Genomic DNA, 23,755 nt, shown 5'->3' with positions numbered 1-23,755 from the left:
CCACAACACACCCACCCAGTACCTCTCAACACACCCACCAGTACCTCACAACACACCCACCAGTACCTCACAACACACCCAGTACCACAACACACCCACCCAGTACCTCACAACACACCCACCAGTACCTCACAACACACCCACCAGTACCTCACAACACACCCACCAGTACCTCACAACACACCCACCAGTACCACAACACACCCACCAGTACCACAACACACCCACCAGTACCACAACATACCCACCAGTACCACAACACACCCACCAGTATCACAACACACCCACCAGTATCACAACACACCCACCAGTACCACAACACACCCACCAGTACCTCACAACACACCCACCAGTACCACAACACACCCACCAGTACCACAACACACCCACCAGTACCACAACACATCCACTCAGTACCTCACAACACACCCACCAGTACCACAAAACACCCACCCAGTACCTCACAACACACCCACCAGTACCTCACAACACACCCAGTACCACAACACACCCACCCAGTACCTCACAACACACCCACCAGTACCTCATAACACACCCACCAGTACCTCACAACACACTCACCAGTACCTCACAACACACCCACCAGTACCTCACAACACACCCACCAGTACCACAACACACCCACCAGTACCACAACACACCCACCAGTACCACAACACATCCACTCAGTACCTCACAACACACCCACCAGTACCACAAACCACCCACCCAGTACCTCACAACACACCCACCAGTACCTCACAACACACCCAGTACCACAACACACCCACCCAGTACCTCACAACACACCCACCAGTACCACAAAACACCCACCCAGTAACTCACAACACACCCACCAGTACCTCACAACACACACAGTACCACAACACACCCACCCAGTACCTCACAACACACCCACCAGTACCTCATAACACACCCACCAGTACCTCACAACACACTCACCAGTACCTCACAACACACCCACCAGTACCTCACAACACACCCACCAGTACCACAACACACCCACCAGTACCACAACACACCCACCAGTACCACAACACATCCACTCAGTACCTCACAACACACCCACCAGTACCACAAAACACCCACCCAGTACCTCACAACACACCCACCAGTACCTCACAACACACCCAGTACCACAACACACCCACCCAGTACCTCACAACACACCCACCAGTACCTCACAACACACCCACCAGTACCTCACAACACACCCACCAGTACCTCACAACACACCCTGTACCACAACACACCCACCAGTACCGCCTAACAAGCAATACGAGCTCCCAGTACCAGGCGTCTCACACTGTTTAGACGCCTCGTTAAACGCAAGTCTCTAGCGTCCCTCCGGGGCCTCAAAGGCTTCCTCACCAGTCTACCTGGAGGATTGCTAATTACGCTTGCGTGTTACCTGGTTGGCTGCACTTACCCAAGGAACAGAGACAGGCTCCGGCGTAAGCACCTCTGGGAAGGAATTTCCGTGTTTATCTCTCTGAAGATCTAAACATAGAGGCATATTCAGATGATTGTGACAGGTATATGACGATTATAACCCGAGCATACTGCCAATAATGATAAATGTGTTTCCTTTTGTAAGATTATAAATGGCTAGTATTGGCAGGAGAGCTGAGGAGAGCGCCGGAGAAAACACACATCTGTACACCTCAGCATCCAATCAGTGGATGGAGCTGAGACCAGGAAAAACAAAGACTCAAAAGATATATGTTTTGGGCGGCGCCGGAAAGCTCAGGCAGGAGGAAGACTTCTTAAAGGTTTTCTACCAAATATCCTTCGATGAAGAATATTATCTTCCACTTTAGAAGTGGAAGATATTTTGTATTTTTGTTATTTTTTTGTATTTTGTATTTTTATATTCAGCTTCAGTTGTCTTTGAGAAAGTATGTCTGAAAAAGTATAGTACAGCATAGTGCGGGTAATATGGCTCAGGCAGGAACGTGAGGCCAGATCAATTGAAGAACGTAGTCTATATCTGCAGTTCCAATGTTCTCAGCTGAGATGAAAGCAAACCTCAGATACATCAAATAAAAAAAATACATTGAATGACGTCAAACCGAGCGTGACGCCAGCAACGAACATCAAAACTAAGCAACATAAAAAAACGTTGTTAACAATTAAATTGAGACAATTCAGGCCACTCCGCACCAGCCACCACCGAGGCCGGCCACAGAATATCCAGCACCGGCCTGAAACACTCGCAAAGTTAAGCATAACAACATTGAAGAACTCCTGGAGCTCACCACGAGACTAACGTCAGAATTAAGATCACGAACTGCGACGACAGGGTAACTGAGCTGAATATAATATTACAGGGAGGGAGATGAGCCAGAAGTGAGGAACACAATGATGTACACGAGGAAGTGTAACAGGCTAATTGGACGTGACGGCAATTGTCAAATGAGACGGTATAAAACATGAACACAGTGCAAACTGAGATTTGAGGACGCCACTGTGGAGTGTGGAGGCCACTGTGGAGTGTGGAGGCCACTGTGGAGTGTGGAGGCCACTGTGGAGTGTGGAGGCCACTGTGGAGTGTTGAGGCCACTGTGGAGTGTTGAGGCCACTGTGGAGTGTGGAGGCCACTGTGGAGTGTGGAGGCCACTGTGGAGTGTGGAGGCCACTGTGGAGTGTGGAGGCCACTGTGGAGTGTGGAGGCCACTGTGGAGTGTTAAGGCCACTGTGGAGTGTTGAGGAAACTGTGGAGTGTTGAGGCCACTGTGGAGTGTGGAGGCCACTGTGGAGTGTGGAGGCCACTGTGGAGTGTGGAGGCCACTGTGGAGTGTGGAGGCCACTGTGGAGTGTGGAGGCCACTGTGGAGTGCGGAGGCCACTGTGGAGTGTGGAGGCAACTGTAGAGTATGGAGGCCACTGTGGAGTGTGGAGGCCACTGTGGAGTGTGGAGGCCACTGGAGTATGAAGGCCACTGTGGAGTATGGAGGCCAGTGTGGAGTGTGGAGGCCACTGTGGGGTGTGGAGGCCACTGTGGAGTAAGGAGGCCACTGTGGAGTATGGAGGCCACTGTGGAGTGTGGAGGCCACTGTGGAGTGTGGAGGCCACTGTGGAGTGTGGAGGCCACTGTGAAGTGTGGAGGCCACTGTGGAGTGCGGAGGCCACTGTGGAGTATGGAGGCCACTGTGGAGTGTGGAGGCCACTGGAGTATGGAGGTCACGTGGAGTGTGGAGGCCACTGGAGAGTGTGGAGGCCACTGTGGAGTGTGGAGGCCACTGTGGAGTGTGGAGGCCAGTGTGGAGTGTGGAGGCCACTGTGGAGTATGGAGGCCACTGTGGAGTGTGGAGGCCACTGTGGAGTGTGGAGGACACTGTGGAGTCTGGAGGCCACTGTGGAGTGTGGAGGCCACTGTGGAGTATGGAGGCCACTGTGGAGTGTGGAGGCCACTGTGGAGTGTGGAGGCCACTGTGGAGTGTGGAGGACACTGTGGAGTGTGGAGGACACTGAGGAGTGTGGAGGCCACTGTGGAGTGTGGAGGCCACTGTGGAGTGTGGAGGCCACTGTGGAGTGTGGAGGCCACTGTGGAGTGTGGAGGCCACTGTGGAGTTTGGAGGCCACTGTGGAGTGTGGAGGCCACTGTGGAGTGTGGGGGCCACTGTGGAGTGTGGAGGCCACTGTGGAGTGTGGAGGCCACTGTGGAGTGTGGAGGCCACTGTGGAGTGTGGAGGCCACTGTGGAGTGTGGAGGCCACTGTGGAGTGTGGAGGCCACTGTGGAGTGTGGAGGCCACTGTGGAGTATGGAGGCCACTGTGGAGTGTGGAGGACACTGTGGAGTGTGGAGGCGACTGTGGAGTATGGAGGCCACTGTGGAGTGTGGAGGCCACTGTGGAGTGTGGAGGCCACTGTGGAGTGTGGAGGCCACTGTGGAGTGTGGAGGCCACTGTGGAGTGTGGAGGCCACTGGAGTATGGAGGCCACTGTGGAGTGTGGAGGCCACTGTAGAGTGTGGAGGCCACTGTGGAGTGTGGAGGACACTGTGGAGTGTGGAGGCCACTGTGGAGTGTGGAGGCCACTGGAGTATGGAGGCCACTGTGGAGTGTGGAGGCCACTGTAGAGTGTGGAGGCCACTGTGGAGAGTGGAGGACACTGTGGAGTGTGGAGGACACTGTGGAGTGTGGAGGCCACTGTGGAGTATGGAGGCCACTGTGGAGTGTGGAGGCCACTGTGGAGTGTGGAGGACACTGTGGAGTGTGGAGGCCACTGTGGAGTATGGAGGCCACTGTGGAGTGTGGAGGCCACTGTGGAGTGTGGAGGCCACTGTGGAGTGTGGAGGCCACTGGAGTATGGAGGCCACTGTGGAGTATGGAGGCCAGTGTGGAGTGTGGAGGCCACTGTGGGGTGTGGAGGCCACTGTGGAGTATGGAGGCCACTGTAGAGTGTGGAGGCCACTGTGGAGTATGGAGGCCACTGTGGAGTGTGGAGGCCACTGTGGAGTGTGGAGGCCACTGTGGAGTGTGGAGGCCACTGTAGAGTGTGGAGGCCACTGTAGAGTGTGGAGGCCACTGTGGAGTGTGGAGGCCACTGTGGAGTGTGGAGGCCACTGTGGAGTGTGGAGGCCACTGTGGAGTGCGGAGGCCACTGTGGAGTGCGGAGGCCACTGTGGAGTGCGGAGGCCACTGTGGAGTGTGGAGGCCACTGTAGAGTATGGAGGCCACTGTGGAGTGTGGAGGCCACTGTGGAGTGTGGCGGCCACTGTGGAGTTTGGCGGCCACTGTGGAGTGTGGAGGCCACTGTGGAGTGTGGAGGCCACTGTGGAGTGTGGAGGCCACTGTGGAGTGTGGATGCCACTGTGGAGTGTGGAGGCCACTGTGGAGTGTGGATGCCACTGTGGAGTGTGGAGGCCACTGTGGAGTGTGGAGGCCACTGTGGAGTGTGGAGGCCACTGTGGGGTGTGGAGGCCACTGTGGAGTGTGGAGGCCACTGTGGAGTGTGGAGGCCACTGTGGAGTGCGGAGGCCACTGTGGAGTGCGGAGGCCACTGCGGAGTGCGGAGGCCACTGTGGAGTGTGGAGGCCACTGTGGAGTGTGGAGGCCACTGTAGAGTATGGATGCCACTGTGGAGTGTGGAGGCCACTGTGGGGTGTGGAGGCCACTGTGGGGTGTGGAGGCCACTGTGGAGTATGGAGGCCACTGTGGAGTGTGGATGCCACTGTGGAGTATGGAGGCCACTGTGGAGTGTGGAGGCCACTGTGGAGTATGGAGGCCACTGTGGAGTGTGGATGCCACTGTGGAGTGTGGAGGCCACTGTGGAGTATGGAGGCCACTGTGGAGTGTGGAGGCCAACAGTTAAACCATTACATAAATAATTTGTGCTACTCTCTGGAAATGTAAACAAAGATCAGCTGTTCCGCTATAGAAGGTCTCCATAACATATCAAGATAAAAGACAATGTGTAAAAAAGGAAATTATTTCAGTTGCAAATAACCAGCATCAACAGAGTGAACACGCGCGTATGAGGGCGCTCACACGCACACTTACTGAATATAATTGTCTTACTGCTAAAAACCAACAAACTCCAGTAGATATAAGAGTTTAAAACTAATCGAGATACAAATTGGCAAAATTCTATTAATATCTTAAATAAAACATTCACTAGTGATAAAAACGAATTAATGTATAACAATTGTGACAAATATCCGCAAGTGACATCTAGACTACCTTTGAGTTGCAGACTAGTAAATACATCAATTGTCATTGGAATTTCGCCCTAATAAATAGAGCCACAAAGGCTTGTATGAATTATGGTTGTGTGTAGGCAGTTATTGCCCCCAATGATACCTTTAATCGTCCCCTATTATGGGTGCAATTTGGCGATCATTAAATCTCATTTCATCTCATGAGACTAATAGTCAAGAGCCTTAAAATATGTTTAATGAGATTCAGGCGTCATTAGTATAGAGCGGGTCCATATGGTGCCACCAGTGGTGGAGGTGGTGGTGGTGCCACCAGTGGTGGAGGTGTCACCAGTGGTGGAGGTGGTGGTGTCACCAGTGGTGGAGGTATACAAAGACAGGACAGGTGTGTGCTCCCGACAAGCACAATCGAAGTATTGTTCTCTGGACAATTATTTGCATCTGAGGGCATAATATTTGGTGAAGAATAGACAGGTGTAATTCGAACACAGGTGATGAGCGAAGCCTCGTTTCGATTCTAATCAGTTGAATCATGGTAAAAGGTGACACCAAGAGGGCGGCGTGGTTGTAACCTTTAGACGAATGGTGGTTATAGTGATGAAACAAGACCCGAATGCACCTTAGAGTTCTAGACATATAGGTTTATGGTCTTAGATCAACTACGGAAGATGTTGACCAGACCACACACTAGAAGGTGAAGGGACGGCGACGTTTCGGTCCGTCCTGGACCATTCTCAAGTTGATTGTCTACGACTTCAACTTCCCAACTACGGAAGATGATTCTTTCTTTATAAGACGGAGCTGAGTGGTCCAAACGAAACACAAGCCTCAAAAACAGATATCAGCCCATTGTCAAACATTGGTCATATACCCGTTATTCCAACAGCAACCATTGTTTCTAAATTAGCGAGAATATGAGTCTTAGAGCCTTGTCTTCCTGTTGGACCATTGTTCTCTATCTTATCTGGAGAGAATCGTCTTTAGTAGTTGACATATGACTATTGACCTATCTGTCCATCCTCCTAAAGTGATTCTGACTCAGTTTCTTCACAATAACCTCCATTGGTAGTCCGTTTATCGGTAAATATGTTCGGAAATGAAGGAAATCAGGGGGAAAGCGCCAAGCCATTAGACTCTTGAATCAACCGCGGAAAGACTATTAAGGACTCTATGGTAGCTTCTGAACAACCAGCAACTATCCTGGACTAAATTCACGACTGAAAGTATAGTTGCTGATTGGTCAGTAAGGTACCATAGAGTCCTTAATGGCCTGGTCGAGGATGATTGCCTTAAAGTCCAACACCAACCACCTCCCACCTCCTAGCTGACCCTAAGCTCTCTCGTTGGCTCCTGAGACCTCATACATCAGCCCAGGCCCACCAGTCTCCCCCAGTCACTCCACCAGTCTCCCCCAGTCACTCCACCAGTCTCCCCCAGCCACTCCACCAGTCTCCCCCAGTCACTCCACCAGTCTCCCCCAGTCACTCCACCAGTCTCCCCCAGTCACTCCACCAGTCTCCTCCAGTCACTCCACCAGTCTCCCCCAGTCACTCCACCAGTCTCCCCCAGTCACTCCACCAGTCTCCCCCAGTCACTCCACCAGTCTCCCCCAGTCACTCCACCAGTCTCCCCCAGCCACTCCACCAGTCTCCCCCCAGTCACTCCACCAGTCTCCCCCAGCCACTCCACCAGTGAACGTGTCCACACTCTGGTCACTGGTCCATAGTTCCTTCACCGTTAATGACCACCTCCCCGTTAACAGCCTCTCCCTCTAGCAGGTCTTCCCTAGCTCGGTCTCAGGTAACAAGCGTAATTTGATAAATGGTTTCGCTTATCTAGAAACGCTCAAATCCTCGGCAATTCACCTAACGTATCGAGACCAATGATTATGCCCGAAACGCTCTGCGTAATAGTGGCTTTAGGCATTGTATGTACTAGCCCTATCTAGAAATCCATCACTCTTTGTAAAATCTCTTTTATGTATGTACCTAAATAAACATTTTGATTTTGATTTGATTTTGATTATTAGTTTGAGAAAGCGTCAATATTGAGGCGTTTTGAATCTCGGTAAACTTCTGGAGTACTGACGGTGCAAAAGGTCCAGCGACAAGTTGTGTTCTCGCCCATTACACTTATTACTCGACTTGAGTAGTAGAATGAGAATCGACTTGATTCTTAATACACTTGATTATAGAATTGATACACTTGGGAATCGACTTGAGAATGGTCCAGGACTGACCGAAACGTCGTCGTCCTTTCACTTTTTAGTGTGTGGTCTGGTCAACACACTTATTACTCTTAAAATGATGAAGTGCACGCTACCACGTTTCGATAATTCAACGCAGCTCTTAAGAATTTGTTTCGACAGCGATGGAAACACGTGTTTAAGAATCAAGTTATGTGGATATATGACTTAATAGCTCCTTCATCTTAAACTTTGTCTTCCGAGAGTTAAATCATGATAATATTTTTCGTCTCAAGTTGGCGAGAAAATTTGGCGAGCGTTCGAGACGGGCGATATGGATTAGCTGCTCCACTGGTTCGATACCCAACAAAATGTCATTACTGCGCGCACCCGACTGAAAAATATCGGTAAAATTATTTTAAAACCTAAACGAACCCACCTGAAAGTCCTTCCGGCGGCTCCCGACTGTGCTCACATATATTCTAAATATATTCTAATATTCACATATATTGTGAATATTCACAATATATTCACATATATTCTAATATATTCACATATATTCTAAATTCTAATTTAATTTACAGTTTTCATCGCATTTGCATCAGTAACAGATTTTGATTTAAGAGTTGATGTTGCAAGCGTTCCTCGAGTCATAAGCAGAAAAAAATAGTAAAGATAAATGCTTGACCTTAAAATAAAGACACCTTGAGCTATAATTACATACTAAGGCTTGTATGAGTAACAGTATTCGCACCATGGATCAGTTAAATTCTGATCAATTTAGTATCACATTTTCTAAGGCTTGGTCATAAACTCATTTTCACTTTTTCTAGTAATTGAAGTATACATAGCATTAACCTCTAGCTCCTTGTGTTGTGAATGTATACGGGTTGGCCTCCTGTCATTATATATATGTATTCACCTTGAGTGATTTCGAGTAAGCTTAATCTTGAACCACTGATTAGGAGAATTGCGTGATTATGGTTGGTGAAGCGTTATCACCAGGTGAGAGGATCACCAGGTGAGAGGATCACCAGGTGAAGGGGATCACCAGGTGAAGGGGATCACCAGGTGAGAGGATCACCAGATGAAGGGGATCACCAGGTGAAGCGTTATCACCAGGTGAAGGGGATCACCAGGTGAAGGGGGGGGGGTAACAAGCATGCAAACCTTTTATCAAACGTCGTGTTATATACCAAATACTCTCAAGTGTGTGTTGGGCGCCAGAGAAGTGTGTATATACACACTAAAATAAACATAGTGACACACACAATCAAGCTTAATTTCTGTGTTATGAAAACTCTTGTCTTGTGCGCTGTTAAAATTTCAATTGTCCCAAAAAAGTTTTTGTAGATATTTCAAGACATCGTACATAGTGTTTAAACCAGCAGCGAGGGACCTGTGGCTACGTTCATTATGTTATCAACAAGTTTCACGTTAACAAGATTTTCTATAAAGGAAATTAAAAAGATTTTTATTTCGGACATTTCCTTGCGGCGCCCCATTTGTAAGCAGTTGGTGTTACGATACTTGTTCTTCCTACTCGGACATGTATTGCTGGCATATAGAGTACCTACCAGGAAGGAAACAAAGAGTCCCAAAATATGTATTGCTGAGTTAGTCATGATTACCGGAATATATATCCATCTCCTTCGGTGGTTATAATAGGAGCTGCCTCGTATGGGCCAATAGGCCTGCTGCAGTTCTCATTACTACTTTCCCCTACACCTGACTTTCCTCCTCAGCTCTCTCTTGCCTATTTAATGCCTGTCCCTACCTGTCCTCATCACAATCGACTTGAGAATGGTCCAGGACGGACCGAAACGTCGTCGTCTCTTCAATTTCTAGTGTGTGGTCTGGTCAACATACTTCAGCCACGTTATTGTGACTCATCGCCTGCATATATGTTTCCATTAAAAATCATCTCCTCCAAAACCAGGCAAAATATAGCATGTGAGCATGCAAGTTTATATGCTTTTCTAAATTGAGGAATATAAGTAATAAAATTATGTGATTGTTTCAAGTAATGTTCCTATGCTTTTGAGAGTTTCGAATGCTCATGGCAAGTCAAATATATACATATGCAGTGCGCCAATCTTGCAGAGTAACATTTGTAATGCCAAGTTCTTTTTTCATGTTCCAGGAAGTTGGTAATTGACTGAGCTCCCTTGCCCAGCAGCTTCTGTATTATTCAGACCATTCTCGACGTGATATTAGTACAAACTGAAAAGCTTTAACGTTACACATTGAGTATGAACCTAAAAAAATAATCTATATGATAGGGATTATCTAGAGCAACGTTTTGTAGAGAATAGCTTACAGTTTTAAATAAAATATTTATAATTTAATAATAGTTTATAATAAAAGAGAGAGAGAGAGAGAGAGAGAGAGAGAGAGAGAGAGAGAGAGACACAGAGAGAGAGAGAGACAGAGAGAGAGAGAGACAGAGAGAGAGAGAGAGACAGAGAGAGAGAGAGAGAGAGAGAGACAGAGAGAGAGAGAGAGACAGAGAGAGAGAGAGAGAGAGAGAGAGAGAGAGAGAGAGAGAGAGAGACAGAGAGAGAGAGAGAGAGAGAGAGAGAGAGAGAGAGAGAGAGAGAGAGAGAGAGAGAGAGAGAGAGACAGAGAGAGAGACAGAGAGACAGAGAGAGAGAGAGAGAGAGAGACACAGAGAGAGAGAGACAGAGAGAGAGACAGAGAGAGAGAGACAGAGAGAGAGAGACAGAGAGAGAGAGAGAGACAGAGAGAGAGAGACTGTGGGAGTTATATCTACTGAGTGGACTACAATGGGAGAAAGATGAGTGTGGGTGAAGCACGGGGACCATCCCGCCATGAACATAGGTTAACATCCTCGTACTGTGCGCGTGTATGAAAGACAGCACACTTGTCAACCGCCACAGTTTGCGATTATTGTCTATAATACACTGATTTGTTGACTTAAATATCTACTTCAATAAATGTGAATTACCTGCAACCTCTGGGCTAACCTATATATGTATTGGTTAGTCCAGAGGCGACCTATAGCTTCGCTCACTAAGGTTTGCACAAACAAAGAAAGATTATCTCTCGTCTCGCATCCCATTGTTTTGATGCTTAACTAGCTGAATTTATATTTATTTATTTTTGTTCTCATAAATGCCTTGTTTACTAAGTCCCTCCTCATGACCACAAAGGCGTCCCCCTCATGACCATTTCGGCAAATTGGAACTTGTTTTTTCTTATTAATGCTCCTAATATGACCGTTTGGAACGTAACTCCCCACCACAGACCTGGAGGCACCGTAACTCCCCACCACAGACCTGGAGGCACCGTAACTCCCCACCACAGACCTGGAGGCACCGTAACTCCCCACCACAGACCAGGAGGCACCGTAACTCTACACCACAAACCAGGAGGCACCGTAACTCTACACCACAGACCAGGAGGCACCGTAACTCCCCAACACAGACCACGAGGCACCGTAACTCCCCCACCACAGACCTGGAGGCACCGTAACTCCCCACCACAGACCTGGAGGCACCGTAACTCCCCACCACAGACCTGGAGGCACCGTAACTCCCCACCACAGACCTGGAGGCACCGTAACTCCCCACCACAGACCTGGAGGCACCGTAACTCTACACCACAGACCAGGAGGCACCGTAACTCCCCACCACAGACCAGGAGGCACCGTAACTCCCCACCACAGACCTGGAGGCACCGTAACTCCCCACCACAGACCTGGAGGCACCGTAACTCCCCACCACAGACCTGGAGGCACCGTAACTCTACACCACAGACCAGGAGGCACCGTAACTCCCCACCACAGACCTGGAGGCACCGTAACTCCCCACCACAGACCTGGAGGCACCGTAACTCCCCACCACAGACCTGGAGGCACCGTAACTCCCCACCACAGACCTGGAGGCACCGTAACTCCCCACCACAGACCTGGAGGCACCGTAACTCTACACCACAGACCAGGAGGCACCGTAACTCCCCACCACAGACCAGGAGGCACCGTAACTCCCCACCACAGACCAGGAGGCACCGTAACTCCCCACCACAGACCTGGAGGCACCGTAACTCCCCACCACAGACCTGGAGGCACCGTAACTCCCCACCACAGACCTGGAGGCACCGTAACTCTACACCACAGACCAGGAGGCACCGTAACTCCCCACCACAGACCAGGAGGCACCGTAACTCCCCACCACAGACCAGGAGGCACCGTAACTCCCCACCACAGACCTGGAGGCACCGTAACTCTACACCACAGACCAGGAGGCACCGTAACTCCCCACCACAGACCAGGAGGCACCGTAACTCTACACCACAGACCAGGAGGCACCGTAACTCCCCACCACAGACCAGGAGGCACCGTAACTCTACACCACAGACCTGGAGGCACCGTAACTCCCCACCACAGACCTGGAGGCACCGTAACTCTACACCACAGACCTGGAGGCACCGTAACTCTCCACCACAGACCAGGAGGCACCGTAACTCTACACCACAGACCTGGAGGCACCGTAACTCCCCACCACAGACCTGGAGGCACCGTAACTCTACACCACAGACCTGGAGGCACCGTAACTCCCCACCACAGACCAGGAGGCACCGTAACTCTATACCACAGACCAGGAGGCACCGTAACTCCCCACCACAGACCAGGAGGCACCGTGACTCCCCATCACAGACCAGGAGGCACCGTAACTCCCCACCACAGACCAGGACACACCGTAACTCCCCACCACAGACCTGGAGGCACCGTAACTCCCCACCACAGACCTGGAGGCACCGTAACTCTACACCACAGACCTGGAGGCACCGTAACTCCCCACCACAGACCAGGAGGCACCGTAACTCCCCACCACAGAGCAGGACACACCGTAACTCCCCACCACAGACCAGGAGGCACCGTAACTCCCCACCACAGACCAGGAGGCGCCGTAACTCCCCACCACAGACCTGGAGGTACCGTAACTCCCCACCATAGACCAGGAGGCACCGTAACTCCCCACCACAGACCAGGAGGCGCCGTAACTCCCCACCACAGACCTGGAGGTACCGTAACTCCCCACCATAGACCAGGAGGCACCGTAACTCTCCACCACAGACCACGAGGCACCGTAACTCCCCCACCACAGACCTGGAGGCACCGTAACTCCCCAACACAGACCAGGAGGCACCGTAACTCCCCACCACAGACCAGGAGGCACCGAAACTCCCCCACCACAGACCAGGACACACCGTAACTCCCCACCACAGACCAGGACACACCGTAACTCCCCACCACAGACCAGGACACACCGTAACTCCCCACCACAGACCAGGACACATCGTAACTCCCCACCACAGACCAGGACACACCGTAACTCCCCACCACAGACCAGGACACACCGTAACTCCCCACCACAGACCAGGACACACCGTAACTCCCCACCACAGACCAGGACACACCGTAACTCCCCACCACAGACCAGGACACACCGTAACTCCCCACCACAGACCACGAGGCACCGTAACTCCCTACCACAGACCAGGAGGCACCGTAACTCCACTCAACACACCTCGAGAACCCTCCAATACCACACCATTTACCACTAAATAATGCGTTGCACTCAGTCCGTAATGCGAATGCTACCTCCTGTTAGCATACAGATGTAGGCAAATCAGGGAAATGTAATACGTATTTAGAGTGCCCAACACCGGAGCTCCCTCGCTCCACTCATATCTTCCAGCTCTGCTGACACGGGGAGAGGCGAGGACGCTCCCAGTCTCGTATAAAATGACGTAAAAAGTTACTTGTTTTCCTCGTAAGATATTGGCGTTAAGTGACAGTTTGGTCAAGTAATTTATCTCATTCAATCTGCACTCAGGGGGCCGATTCTCATCCGGAATGTTCTAAACAAGAGGGGGAAATAAAGTTGAATTGCTTCTCTCCCAGCTGTGTGATGACCCCATCCGGCCATTGTAGCATCAGAACAATGCTGCTCTCGTGAACACACAGTAGTCGTGTTTATCTGAGGGGGAGCTATGTAACGGGAAGAGGGGGGGGGGAAGGGGTGATATGAGGATGTTTGGGGAAGGGGCGACTGGAGTCTGGGGGATGGGGAGGTGGGTAGCGAGTGTGTGTGTGTGTGTGTGTGAATGTGTGTGTGTGTGTGTGTGTGAATGTGTGTGTGTGTGTGTGTGTGTGTGTGTGTGTGTGTTAGTGAGTGTGTGTGTGTTAGTGAGTGTGTGTTTTTACTCTGTTAATGCTGATTGTTGGGATGGAGCTTTCGCTCTCTGATCCTGTCTCTCAACTGGTCTGCAGGTTCTCGAGCCAGTTGGGCCCTGTCCTATATTCACAAAAAGCTGTGTTTCGGGTCAGCCTCCACTTAATTTCATAGTGTGTTCCATTTATTTTGATACTTCGTTTCCGCCAGTGTCCCATAATTTATTTTCCACCTCCGCTTGTCTCTCCTTGCCTGACATGTCACTGAGGAAGATTGTGCTCTGCTTGGCTCTGCCACATCTGCAGTCTGATGGACTGAGTTATTTTAGAAAGCTCGAGATAACTTATTATTGCATCGTGACGGTCTTGAGTGGCCCAATGAAGTCATTTAGCCTTTCTGCATGCCAAATACACTAAACAAGTAAGATGGTAGACTGTTACGATTGACAGTATGTTATGGAACGCCAATTGGGTCCACAAAATAGGATGCAGTCCGACAAACACCGTGTGTGTGTGTGTGTGTGTGTGTGTGTGTGTGTGTGTGTACTCACCTAGTTGTACTCACCTAGTTGTGCTTGTGGGGGTTGAGCTCTGGCTCTTTGGTCCCGCCTCTCAACTGTCAATCAACAGGTGTACAGGTTCCTGAGCCTATTGGGCTCTATCATATCTACACTTGAAACTGTGTATGGAGTCAGCCTCCACCACATCACTTCCTAATGCATTCCATTTGTCAACCACTCTGACACTAAAAAAGTTCTTTCTAATATCTCTGTGGCTCATTTGGGCACTCAGTTTCCACCTGTGTCCCTTAGTGCGTGTGCCCCTTGTGTTAAACAGCCTGTCTTTATCAACCCTGTCAATTCCCTTGAGGATCTTGAATGTGGTGATCATGTCCCCCCTAACTCTTCTGTCTTCCAACGAAGTGAGGTTTAATTCCCGTAGTCTCTCCTCGTAGCACATACCTCTCAGCTCGGGTACTAGTCTGGTGGCAAACCTTTGAACCTTTTCCATTTTAGTCTTATGCTTGACTAGATATGGACTCCATGCTGGTGCCGCATACTCCAGGATTGGTCTGACATATGTGGTATATAATGTTCTGAAAGATTCCTTACACAAGTTTCTAAAGGCCGTTTTTATGTTAGCCAACCTGGCATATGCTGCTGCTGTTATCCTCTTGATATGAGCATCAGGGGACAGGTCTGTGTGTGTGTGTGTGTGTGTGTGTGTGTGTGTGTGTGTGTGTGTGTGTGTGTGTGTGTGTGTGCACTTGTGAGGTTGACATTACTATAGTGGGATGGCCAGTGTGCAGTCAGTTACACAGGGAAGCCCCAATACAAGCGACATCAGCGACTCAGGTCTATACGCTCATGACTCTCACTTAAATCTTGTATATTGTGTTAGCAGGAATACAGACTACCAGGACGCGAGTGCTATTAGTAAGAGTCTATGAGAACATCGGGGATTTGAGCACATACGAAGGGACTTTAATATAGGACCACAACACAATAAAAATGATTGTCCAGCCAGTCTGATAAACCCATTGAAGTGAACTGTGGGTTGTAATACCAGAGACGTATAGCACAAAATAAGTGGCTTGCAGAGTCCCCAAAAGAAGAGTTGACATGGCGAAAGAAGTGAAGCTTTCCCATCATACTAGACAGACTTAGACAAGCCAACATAACCTTTCATATTAGTCAAGAGAGACCTGACATATTCTGTATTACTCAGAGACAAATTATTTTGTTCCCTAACTACACTAGCAATTGATGTTAACACCCCTTGTGTGATAAATTATTGAGTACAAAGGCCTACAATGAAGGTGAAGGAAAGACCTAAAGCATCTGTGTGTTATTAAACAAATTTACGGATGAAATCTACATTTTTTATGAACGTGCTGTTAAACAATGTTCTGATAAAACATTCTAAGTGCTTGGGTTTATATGTGTGGCAGAGCGCCTCACGCGGCGGCCATCATTAGACGTCGTTATAGTTATGGTCTCCAAGAATTCCCAAAGGGACGCCGGAACTGATGATGAGTGATTATATGCCATGGTTTCTGGGAACTGTGGGTTGGGTATCGCCCAACCAAGACAAACATAAGACAGTTTGTCTCTAATTAATAGTAAAGAGGTAGGGTCTCTCATGACTAATATGACAGATAATGTTGGCTTGCATGAGTCTTTCTAATATGATGGGAAGCTTCAGGTCTTTCATCATGTCAACTCTTCTTTTCCGTCTGGGGATGCCAGGCAACATATATTTTTGCAATAAGTCTACGGTATTATAACCCACAGTTCACTTACTTATATGAGTATATTTAACTGCCTGGACAAATTTGTTAATGGGGTATTGGTACCAGATTAAAGTCCCTTCGGATGTGCTCAAGTTCTCAATACGTTCAAGCTGCGGTTTTCCCTAAAGACCCATTAATACATTTTTCGTATTATGTAATAAAGTTTAGTATTTTTCTCAAACATTTGTTGCATATGATGGTCTACATGTTATTCGTATGTTAGTTTCGGTTGGATGTAGGCGAACGTTTAAATTTACAGCACCTGCATGGCCAAAGCATTTAGGAAGGTGCACTTTACACATAAGAAGTGGGTAAGCACTATTTGAGAAACGTTAAATCACAATTAGTTGAGAGATAGTGAAATAATTTGAATTAAGAGAGCAGGCTCGTTAATTAAGGAGCATGTGGTTATCTTGAGGTTATCTTGAGATGATTTCGTTTTTTTTTTAGTGTCCCCGCGGCCCGGTCCTCGACCAGGCCTCCACCCCCAGGAAGCAGCCCGTGACAGCTGACTAACACCCAGGTACCTATTTACTGCTAGGTAACAGGGGCATTCAGGGTGAAAGAAACTTTGCCCATTTGTTTCTGCCTCGTGCGGGAATCGAACCCGCGCCACAGAATTACGAGTCCTGCGCGCTATCCACCAGGCTACGAGGCACCCTCCTCCTAAAATGTGGCTAACGATTAACGACGAGATGTTTACTTTCATTGACAGTCATTTATATTATAATTATTTTGGTGAAGCCTTTGTGAAGTATATAACGAAGACGAAATGAAAGTGAAGTGTTGTTTTTAGAAAGATCAGAAAATTTCTTTAGAGAGTCATATGTAAAAACTCATCATCAAATAAATTCAGTTTTTTAAGCATTGGCGAACTATGCAGGCGATGAGTCACAATAACGTGGCTGAAGTATGTTGACCAGACCACACACTAGAAATTGAAGGGATGACGACGTTTCGGTCCACAATCGACTTGAGAATGGTCCAGGACGGACCGAAACGTCGTCATCCCTTCAATTTCTAGTGTGTGGTCTGGTCAACATTGGCGAACTATCTTCAAACTAGCTGGCCGTTCTTCCCGTGTATGAATAACAGGCATTTTATGCAATAAATCGCAACAAATTACGTTCAATCTTTCCTCTGGGAAGTGTTTCATGCACTTCGTAAGATCGAAGAACATCTCTATAATAGCTCATCCTACGATCTATAAATTCAATATTTGTAAATTAAATGAAAACGTCCTTCCTAACTCTACCTGTGCACAATACCACACTATTCAGAACATTGTATAGTACCAGTAAAATGTACAGTAAAGTTGTAACAGTATATTAAATTTTATATGGTGTATAATTAAGAATCGAGAAAAGTCAGAATTACCCCGTCACAGCTGGGCTGGCAACTGTTAATTGCAAATCTCCTTTCTGTTGATTTTAACTTAGGATTTATACGTGTGTGTGTTTGTTTTCCTGCATTAAAGACGGGAAATCGTAAGCGATTGGAAAAGAAGATGCATCGTGTTATTGCTTATGGCAATTCTCCTTCCTATACTATTACTTACTTTTTATAAAAGTAAGTTTTTTTCTCTTTATAAACCCCTATATAACCTTACTGGCTGATGCTGCGTAAGTAAAAGTAAAGTAAAAGTAAGTTTTTTTCTCTTTATAAACCTCTATATAACCTTAGTGGCTGATACTGCGTTTCTTTGATTATGTTCACTTAATGTTCGGTCGATGGACATCATTATTCATGTATCTTTTACATGTCGTTTCCTTTCTAGGAAAAGAGCTGATAGCATTTTTTTAACGTAAATCAAGTTTAAGATTCTCTTTTTTCTGCATTTGAGTGGTTTGAATTTATCTGTGCTGAATACCAAGTTCTTTTCCGTTGCCCATTTGTCTGTTATTGCTCTGAACTTCATGTTATAAGATATTAATATATAGTCCAGGATAAACCGTCACGCTGACCTGGGTCATTCCTTTAATTTTTTATTACAACTCGAGTTCTGACTTCTAATCACCCTCCCAAAGACCTTTATAATGTGTGGTAACCGCCATGTTGGACTCTGGATACATCATTTCCATGTACACGAGCGGTAGTGCCGCTGGTACCTTGAAAGGCTTTAAGTATGGTACTCTAGGAGTCGGTACCCGAGGAGAAGTGAAAAGAAATAAAAATTGTGCTGGCGATGAGTCACAGTAACGTGGCTAAAGTTTGTTGACCAGACCACACACTAGAAGGTGAAGGGACGACGACATTCTCAATCGACTTGAGAATGGTCCAGGACGGACCGACACGTCGTCATCCCTTCACCTTCTAGTGTGTGGTCTGGTCAACAAATCAAAATTGTATTCATAAAATGTTATTTATTTATACTGCCAACTTATTTTTTCTGCTGGTTTTGTATGAAACGGAATTCTGAGTTCCGGGAGAACCACAGTACATCCACGCACACCAACACCAACCACAGCAACACCACCCACAGCAACACCACCCACAGCAACACCACCCACAGCAACACCACCCACAGCAACACCACCCACACCAACACCGCCCACAACAACACCACCCACAACACAAACGCCCACAACAATACCACTCAGAAAAATCTTTCTCATTGTCATTCATGAAACTCGGACTCACTGTTTATGTATCTGCTCGATGACACTCACTCTCACGCACACACACACACTCACAGCTTGGTGAATATAACTGAGCACACCCACTCACACATGCACAACTAAAGAAGAGTGTTGGATCCCAGTGTGGTGGAGTGTGTCAACACGCAATGTGTCATTGACTGCAAAAAATAACCCCAACTTGTTACTGCCAGGCATGCATGGGTTACATACTCTCTCCAGACCTTAACACATATATCATCCTGAGCATCGTCACGGTATCATCAGCTCTGTCTTCACTTGATAAGCCATTGACAACACCTCCTGGAATAGCATGTCTGAAGAAACACTTACTGAACCACAACTTTGATATCCAAGTCATATATATACTCTCCTTTGATTCCGCCTGATGTGTGGTGAGGACGGTACCCACTGAGCATACCTGGCTTCAAGCATCACCCACACTGGAGTTCAACAGCATACCTGGCTTCAAGCATCACCCACACTGGAGTTCAACAGCATATCTGGCTTCAAGCATCACCCACTCTGGAGCTCTACAGCATACCTGGCTCCAAGCATCACCCACACTGGAGCTCTACAGCATACCTGGCTTCAAGCATCACCCACACTGGAGCTCTACAGCATACCTGGCTTCAAGCATCACCCACACTGGAGCTCTACAGCATACCTGGCTTCAAGCATCACCCACACTGGAGCTCTACAGCATACCTGGCTTCAAGCATCACCCACACTGGAGCTCTACAGCATACCTGGCTTCAAGCATCACCCACACTGGAGCTCTACAGCATACCTGGCTTCAAGCATCACCCACACTGGAGCTCTACAGCATATTCGCTCCTAATGGGACGTCTACGAACATTATGTCCATTGAATATTAGTTTGGACATTATGTTCATTGAATATTGAGTTAACTGTTATTAGGTTAATTCTTGTTTGATTGGATCAGGAGAGTTGATGTGTGTCGCTGTTGAATGTTGCGACATTTGATGGTGGTATGGGACGGGTGACAGGGCAAAGGGGGGGAGGGGGGTTGACGGGGCGTTGGGAGAGGATGACGGAGTGGGGGAGAGAATTAGAGTAGAGGGGGAGAAAAGTGGGGAGAAGAGTGGTTGCTCCCCCACACACCCACCACAACACAGGTCACACCCTTGGTTATTCTCTTCTTTAACACCTTGAGATCTGTAATGAGTAAACTGCAGTCGATATTGACCAGGATGCTTTGCAACACGGTACAGTTGCACACGGTGCACGGTACAGCTGCACACGGTGCACGGTACAGCTGCACACGGTGCACGGTACAGCTGCACACGGTGCACGGTACAGATGCATATGGTGCACGGTACAGCTGCACACGGTGCACGGTACAGCTGCACACGGAGCACGGTACAGATGCACACGGTGCACGGTACAGCTGCACACGGAGCACGGTACAGATGCACACGGTGCACGGTACAGCTGCACACGGAGCATCGACAAGCGTTACTCCAGCACCGAATTTTCAGTCCTGCATCAGTCTCGTTAATACTAAAACATTATCCTCCAGTTGAATAGGTACCAGCCAGTGACACCAGAGGTACAGCACCAGAGGCAGTGACACCAGAGGTACAGCACGAGAGGCAGTGACACCAGAGGTATAGCACGAGAGCCAGTGACACCAGAGGTATACCACGAGAGGCAGTGACACCAGAGGTATAGCACCAGAGGCAGTGACACCAGAGGTATAGCACCAGAGGCAGTGACACCAGAGGTATAGCACGAGAGGCAGTGACACCAGAGGTATAGCACCAGAGGCAGTGACACCAGAGGTATAGCACCAGAGGCAGTGACACCAGAGGTATACCACGAGAGGCAGTGACACCAGAGGTATAGCACCAGAGGCAGTGACACCAGAGGTATACCACGAGAGGCAGTGACACCAGAGGTATAGCACCAGAGGCAGTGACACCAGAGGTATAGCACGAGAGGCAGTGACATCAGAGGTATAGCACAAGACACAGTGACACCAGAGGTACAGCACGAGAGGCAGTGACACCAGAGGTATACCACGAGAGGCAGTAACACCAGAGGTATACCACGAGAGGCAGTGACACCAGAGGTATAGCACGAGAGGCAGTGACACCAGAGGTATAGCACCAGAGGCAGTGACACCAGAGGTATAGCACGAGAGGCAGTGACACCAGAGGTATAGCACCAGAGGCAGTGACACCAGAGGTATAGCACGAGAGGCAGTGACACCAGAGGTATAGCACCAGAGGCAGTGACACCAGAGGTATAGCACGAGAGGCAGTGACACCAGAGGTATAGCACCAGAGGCAGTGACACCAGAGGTATAGCACCAGAGGCAGTGACACCAGAGGTACAGCACCAGAGGCAGTGACACCAGAGGTACAGCACGAGAGGCAGTGACACCAGAGGTATAGCACCAGAGGCAGTGACACCAGAGGTACAGCACCAGAGGCAGTGACACCAGAGGTACAGCACGAGAGGCAGTGACACCAGAGGTATAGCACCAGAGGCAGTGACACCAGAGGTACAGCACGAGAGGCAGTGACACCAGAGGTACAACACCAGAAACAGTGACACCAGAGGTATAGCACCAGAGGCAGTGACACCAGAGGTATAGCACGAGAGGCAGTGACACCAGAGGTATAGCACCAGAGGCAGTGACACCAGAGGTATAGCACGAGAGGCAGTGACACCAGAGGTATAGCACCAGAGGCAGTGACACCAGAGGTACAGCACGAGAGCCAGTGACACTAGAGGTATAGCACCAGAGGCAGTGACACCAGAGGTATACCACGAGAGGCAGTGACACCAGAGGTATAGCACCAGAGGCAGTGACACCAGAGGTACAGCACGAGAGCCAGTGACACCAGAGGTATAGCACCAGAGGCAGTGACACCAGAGGTATAGCACGAGAGGCAGTGACATCAGAGGTATAGCACAAGACACAGTGACACCAGAGGTACAGCACGAGAGGCAGTGACACCAGAGGTATACCACGAGAGGCAGTAACACCAGAGGTATACCACGAGAGGCAGTGACACCAGAGGTATAGCACCAGACACAGTGACACCAGAGGTATACCACAAGACACAGTCACACCAGAGGTATACCACAAGACACAGTGACACCAGAGGTATACCACGAGAGGCAGTAACATCAGAGGTATACCAGGAGAGGCAGTAACACCAGAGGTATAGCACCAGAAGCAACGACATCAGAGGCATCAGCTACTCTCAGAGAACATGTGTGAAGTTAAGGTCATGTTAAGCTTGGGTGTAACTAGTCTAAGTAGCTCTCTGCTAAATCGTCCAGCTTCCTAATCTCCTGCATTCCCTTACATCTCAGGGGCCGCGATATGGTCCATTTAGAATCCTCTCAGCTAAAGAGATAGAGCTGAGGAGACTCAGTGCAACACTGGAGACCTGATTATAGCAGAAGCACTTTGAGCCGTTGAGGCAAGCCGTCACTTGAAGCAAACTTGGCTTCATCTCTCAAAAGAATAATGATACAAATATTGCGTTATCATCTTATTGTGTTCGTTCTTACTCGGTGTAATAATTCATCTTATTTTTGTGTGTTGACTTGTGGTCACTTTGTAGGCAATCTAAAGTGAATATTTCAAATACAAAATGGTATGAATAGTGTTCATATATGGCTCTGTGCTCCGTCACTCTGGGAGCTCTACCATTTCTGTGTTAAAAATATCACTTAAAGGGTAAAACATTTTTTTTAAATTTAAAAGTTCATTCTAAATTTGCTTGCTAATATTTTCGATATTTTTCTGGTGTTTGTGACATTCGTCAAGATTGGATTTTAAATTATTATTCTTCCAATGCATTTCCCAGTAATCAGTCCAGGTTTATACCTGGGGAAGCGAGTTCAGAAATCACCATCTCCTCGTTTTAGCGAATTCCCGGATGAAATTTGCTATGAATGTTACAGTTCCTCTTGCGCCCGTGTTCTTTCCCTCTGTATTTGCAAGCAATGTTTGTGTTCCCGGTGCGTTGGCTCGCGTTCACTCTGCGTTTCATTACCTAAATGAAGAAAAACTGAACATTGCGTTTCCAAGGCAACCAACTCAACGGCTTGGACCACTTCAGAACGGTGATTAAAATTGAAAATATCGATTAACAACCCCCCGGAAGTTCAAAGACATTTACATAGCTGCAATTTTGAGTTTAAAGAGTTGTGCTAACAGGACGAGCAGTTGTGGGCTATAAAGACGGTATTAAGATCATTATTGTGCTTAAGTATACAGAGGCAACAGCAGTAAGGGTATGTAAATACGCTCACTCCCGACATGAAAAGAAAAACGCATACAGGAACTCGCTGTCTGTGTAACTCTCAACTGAGAATTTGCGGAAATATATAAATTTTGATTAACAGGACTTGTGCATGACTGGTAATACTATATAATATATTGGTTATTATAAGTTGGTTAAGTATATATTTTTTACCTGCCAGCCATTTCTCTTGCACTTCCTCTAGTGCAAGAGAAATCTCTCTCTCTCCCCTCTCTATTTCCCCTTCTCTCTCTCTCTCTCTCTCTCTCTCTCTCTCCAGAAGCGGTAACAATTGAAGAGTGCATGTGTAATGGCAGACCATTCAGCTACTACTGAGGATATCTACTGGTAACACGAACTATTTAACTAATATTATGTTTATCATGTTTGAGTGTTGACATTGCCCCAGGAATATCAGCTGATTATATTATTCAACGCTTACGGTGTGTGTGTGTGTGTGTGTGTGTGTACGTAC

General features: G+C 48.2%; 1 protein-coding gene across 1 annotated transcript; it reads right to left on the bottom strand.

Moving 5' to 3' along the window:
• Positions 1–2,409: 2,409 nt before the first annotated feature.
• On the bottom strand, positions 2,410–23,465 carry LOC138351276 (mucin-2-like). Its single transcript, XM_069302909.1, has 3 exons — positions 23,455–23,465; positions 20,138–20,446; positions 2,410–5,308 (listed from the first exon to the last, which is right to left on the bottom strand). Exons 1-3 carry the CDS (start codon positions 23,463–23,465, stop codon positions 2,410–2,412), a joined length of 3,219 nt encoding a protein of 1,072 aa, XP_069159010.1.
• Between the last annotated feature and the right edge of the window lie 290 nt (positions 23,466–23,755).

The sequence above is a fragment of the Procambarus clarkii genome, chromosome 49, assembly GCF_040958095.1.
Source record: "Procambarus clarkii isolate CNS0578487 chromosome 49, FALCON_Pclarkii_2.0, whole genome shotgun sequence".
Taxonomy (NCBI): Eukaryota; Metazoa; Arthropoda; class Malacostraca; order Decapoda; family Cambaridae; genus Procambarus; species Procambarus clarkii.
The sequence above is the reverse complement of the archived record's forward strand: the minus strand, read 5'-3'. Positions and strand labels throughout refer to the sequence as shown.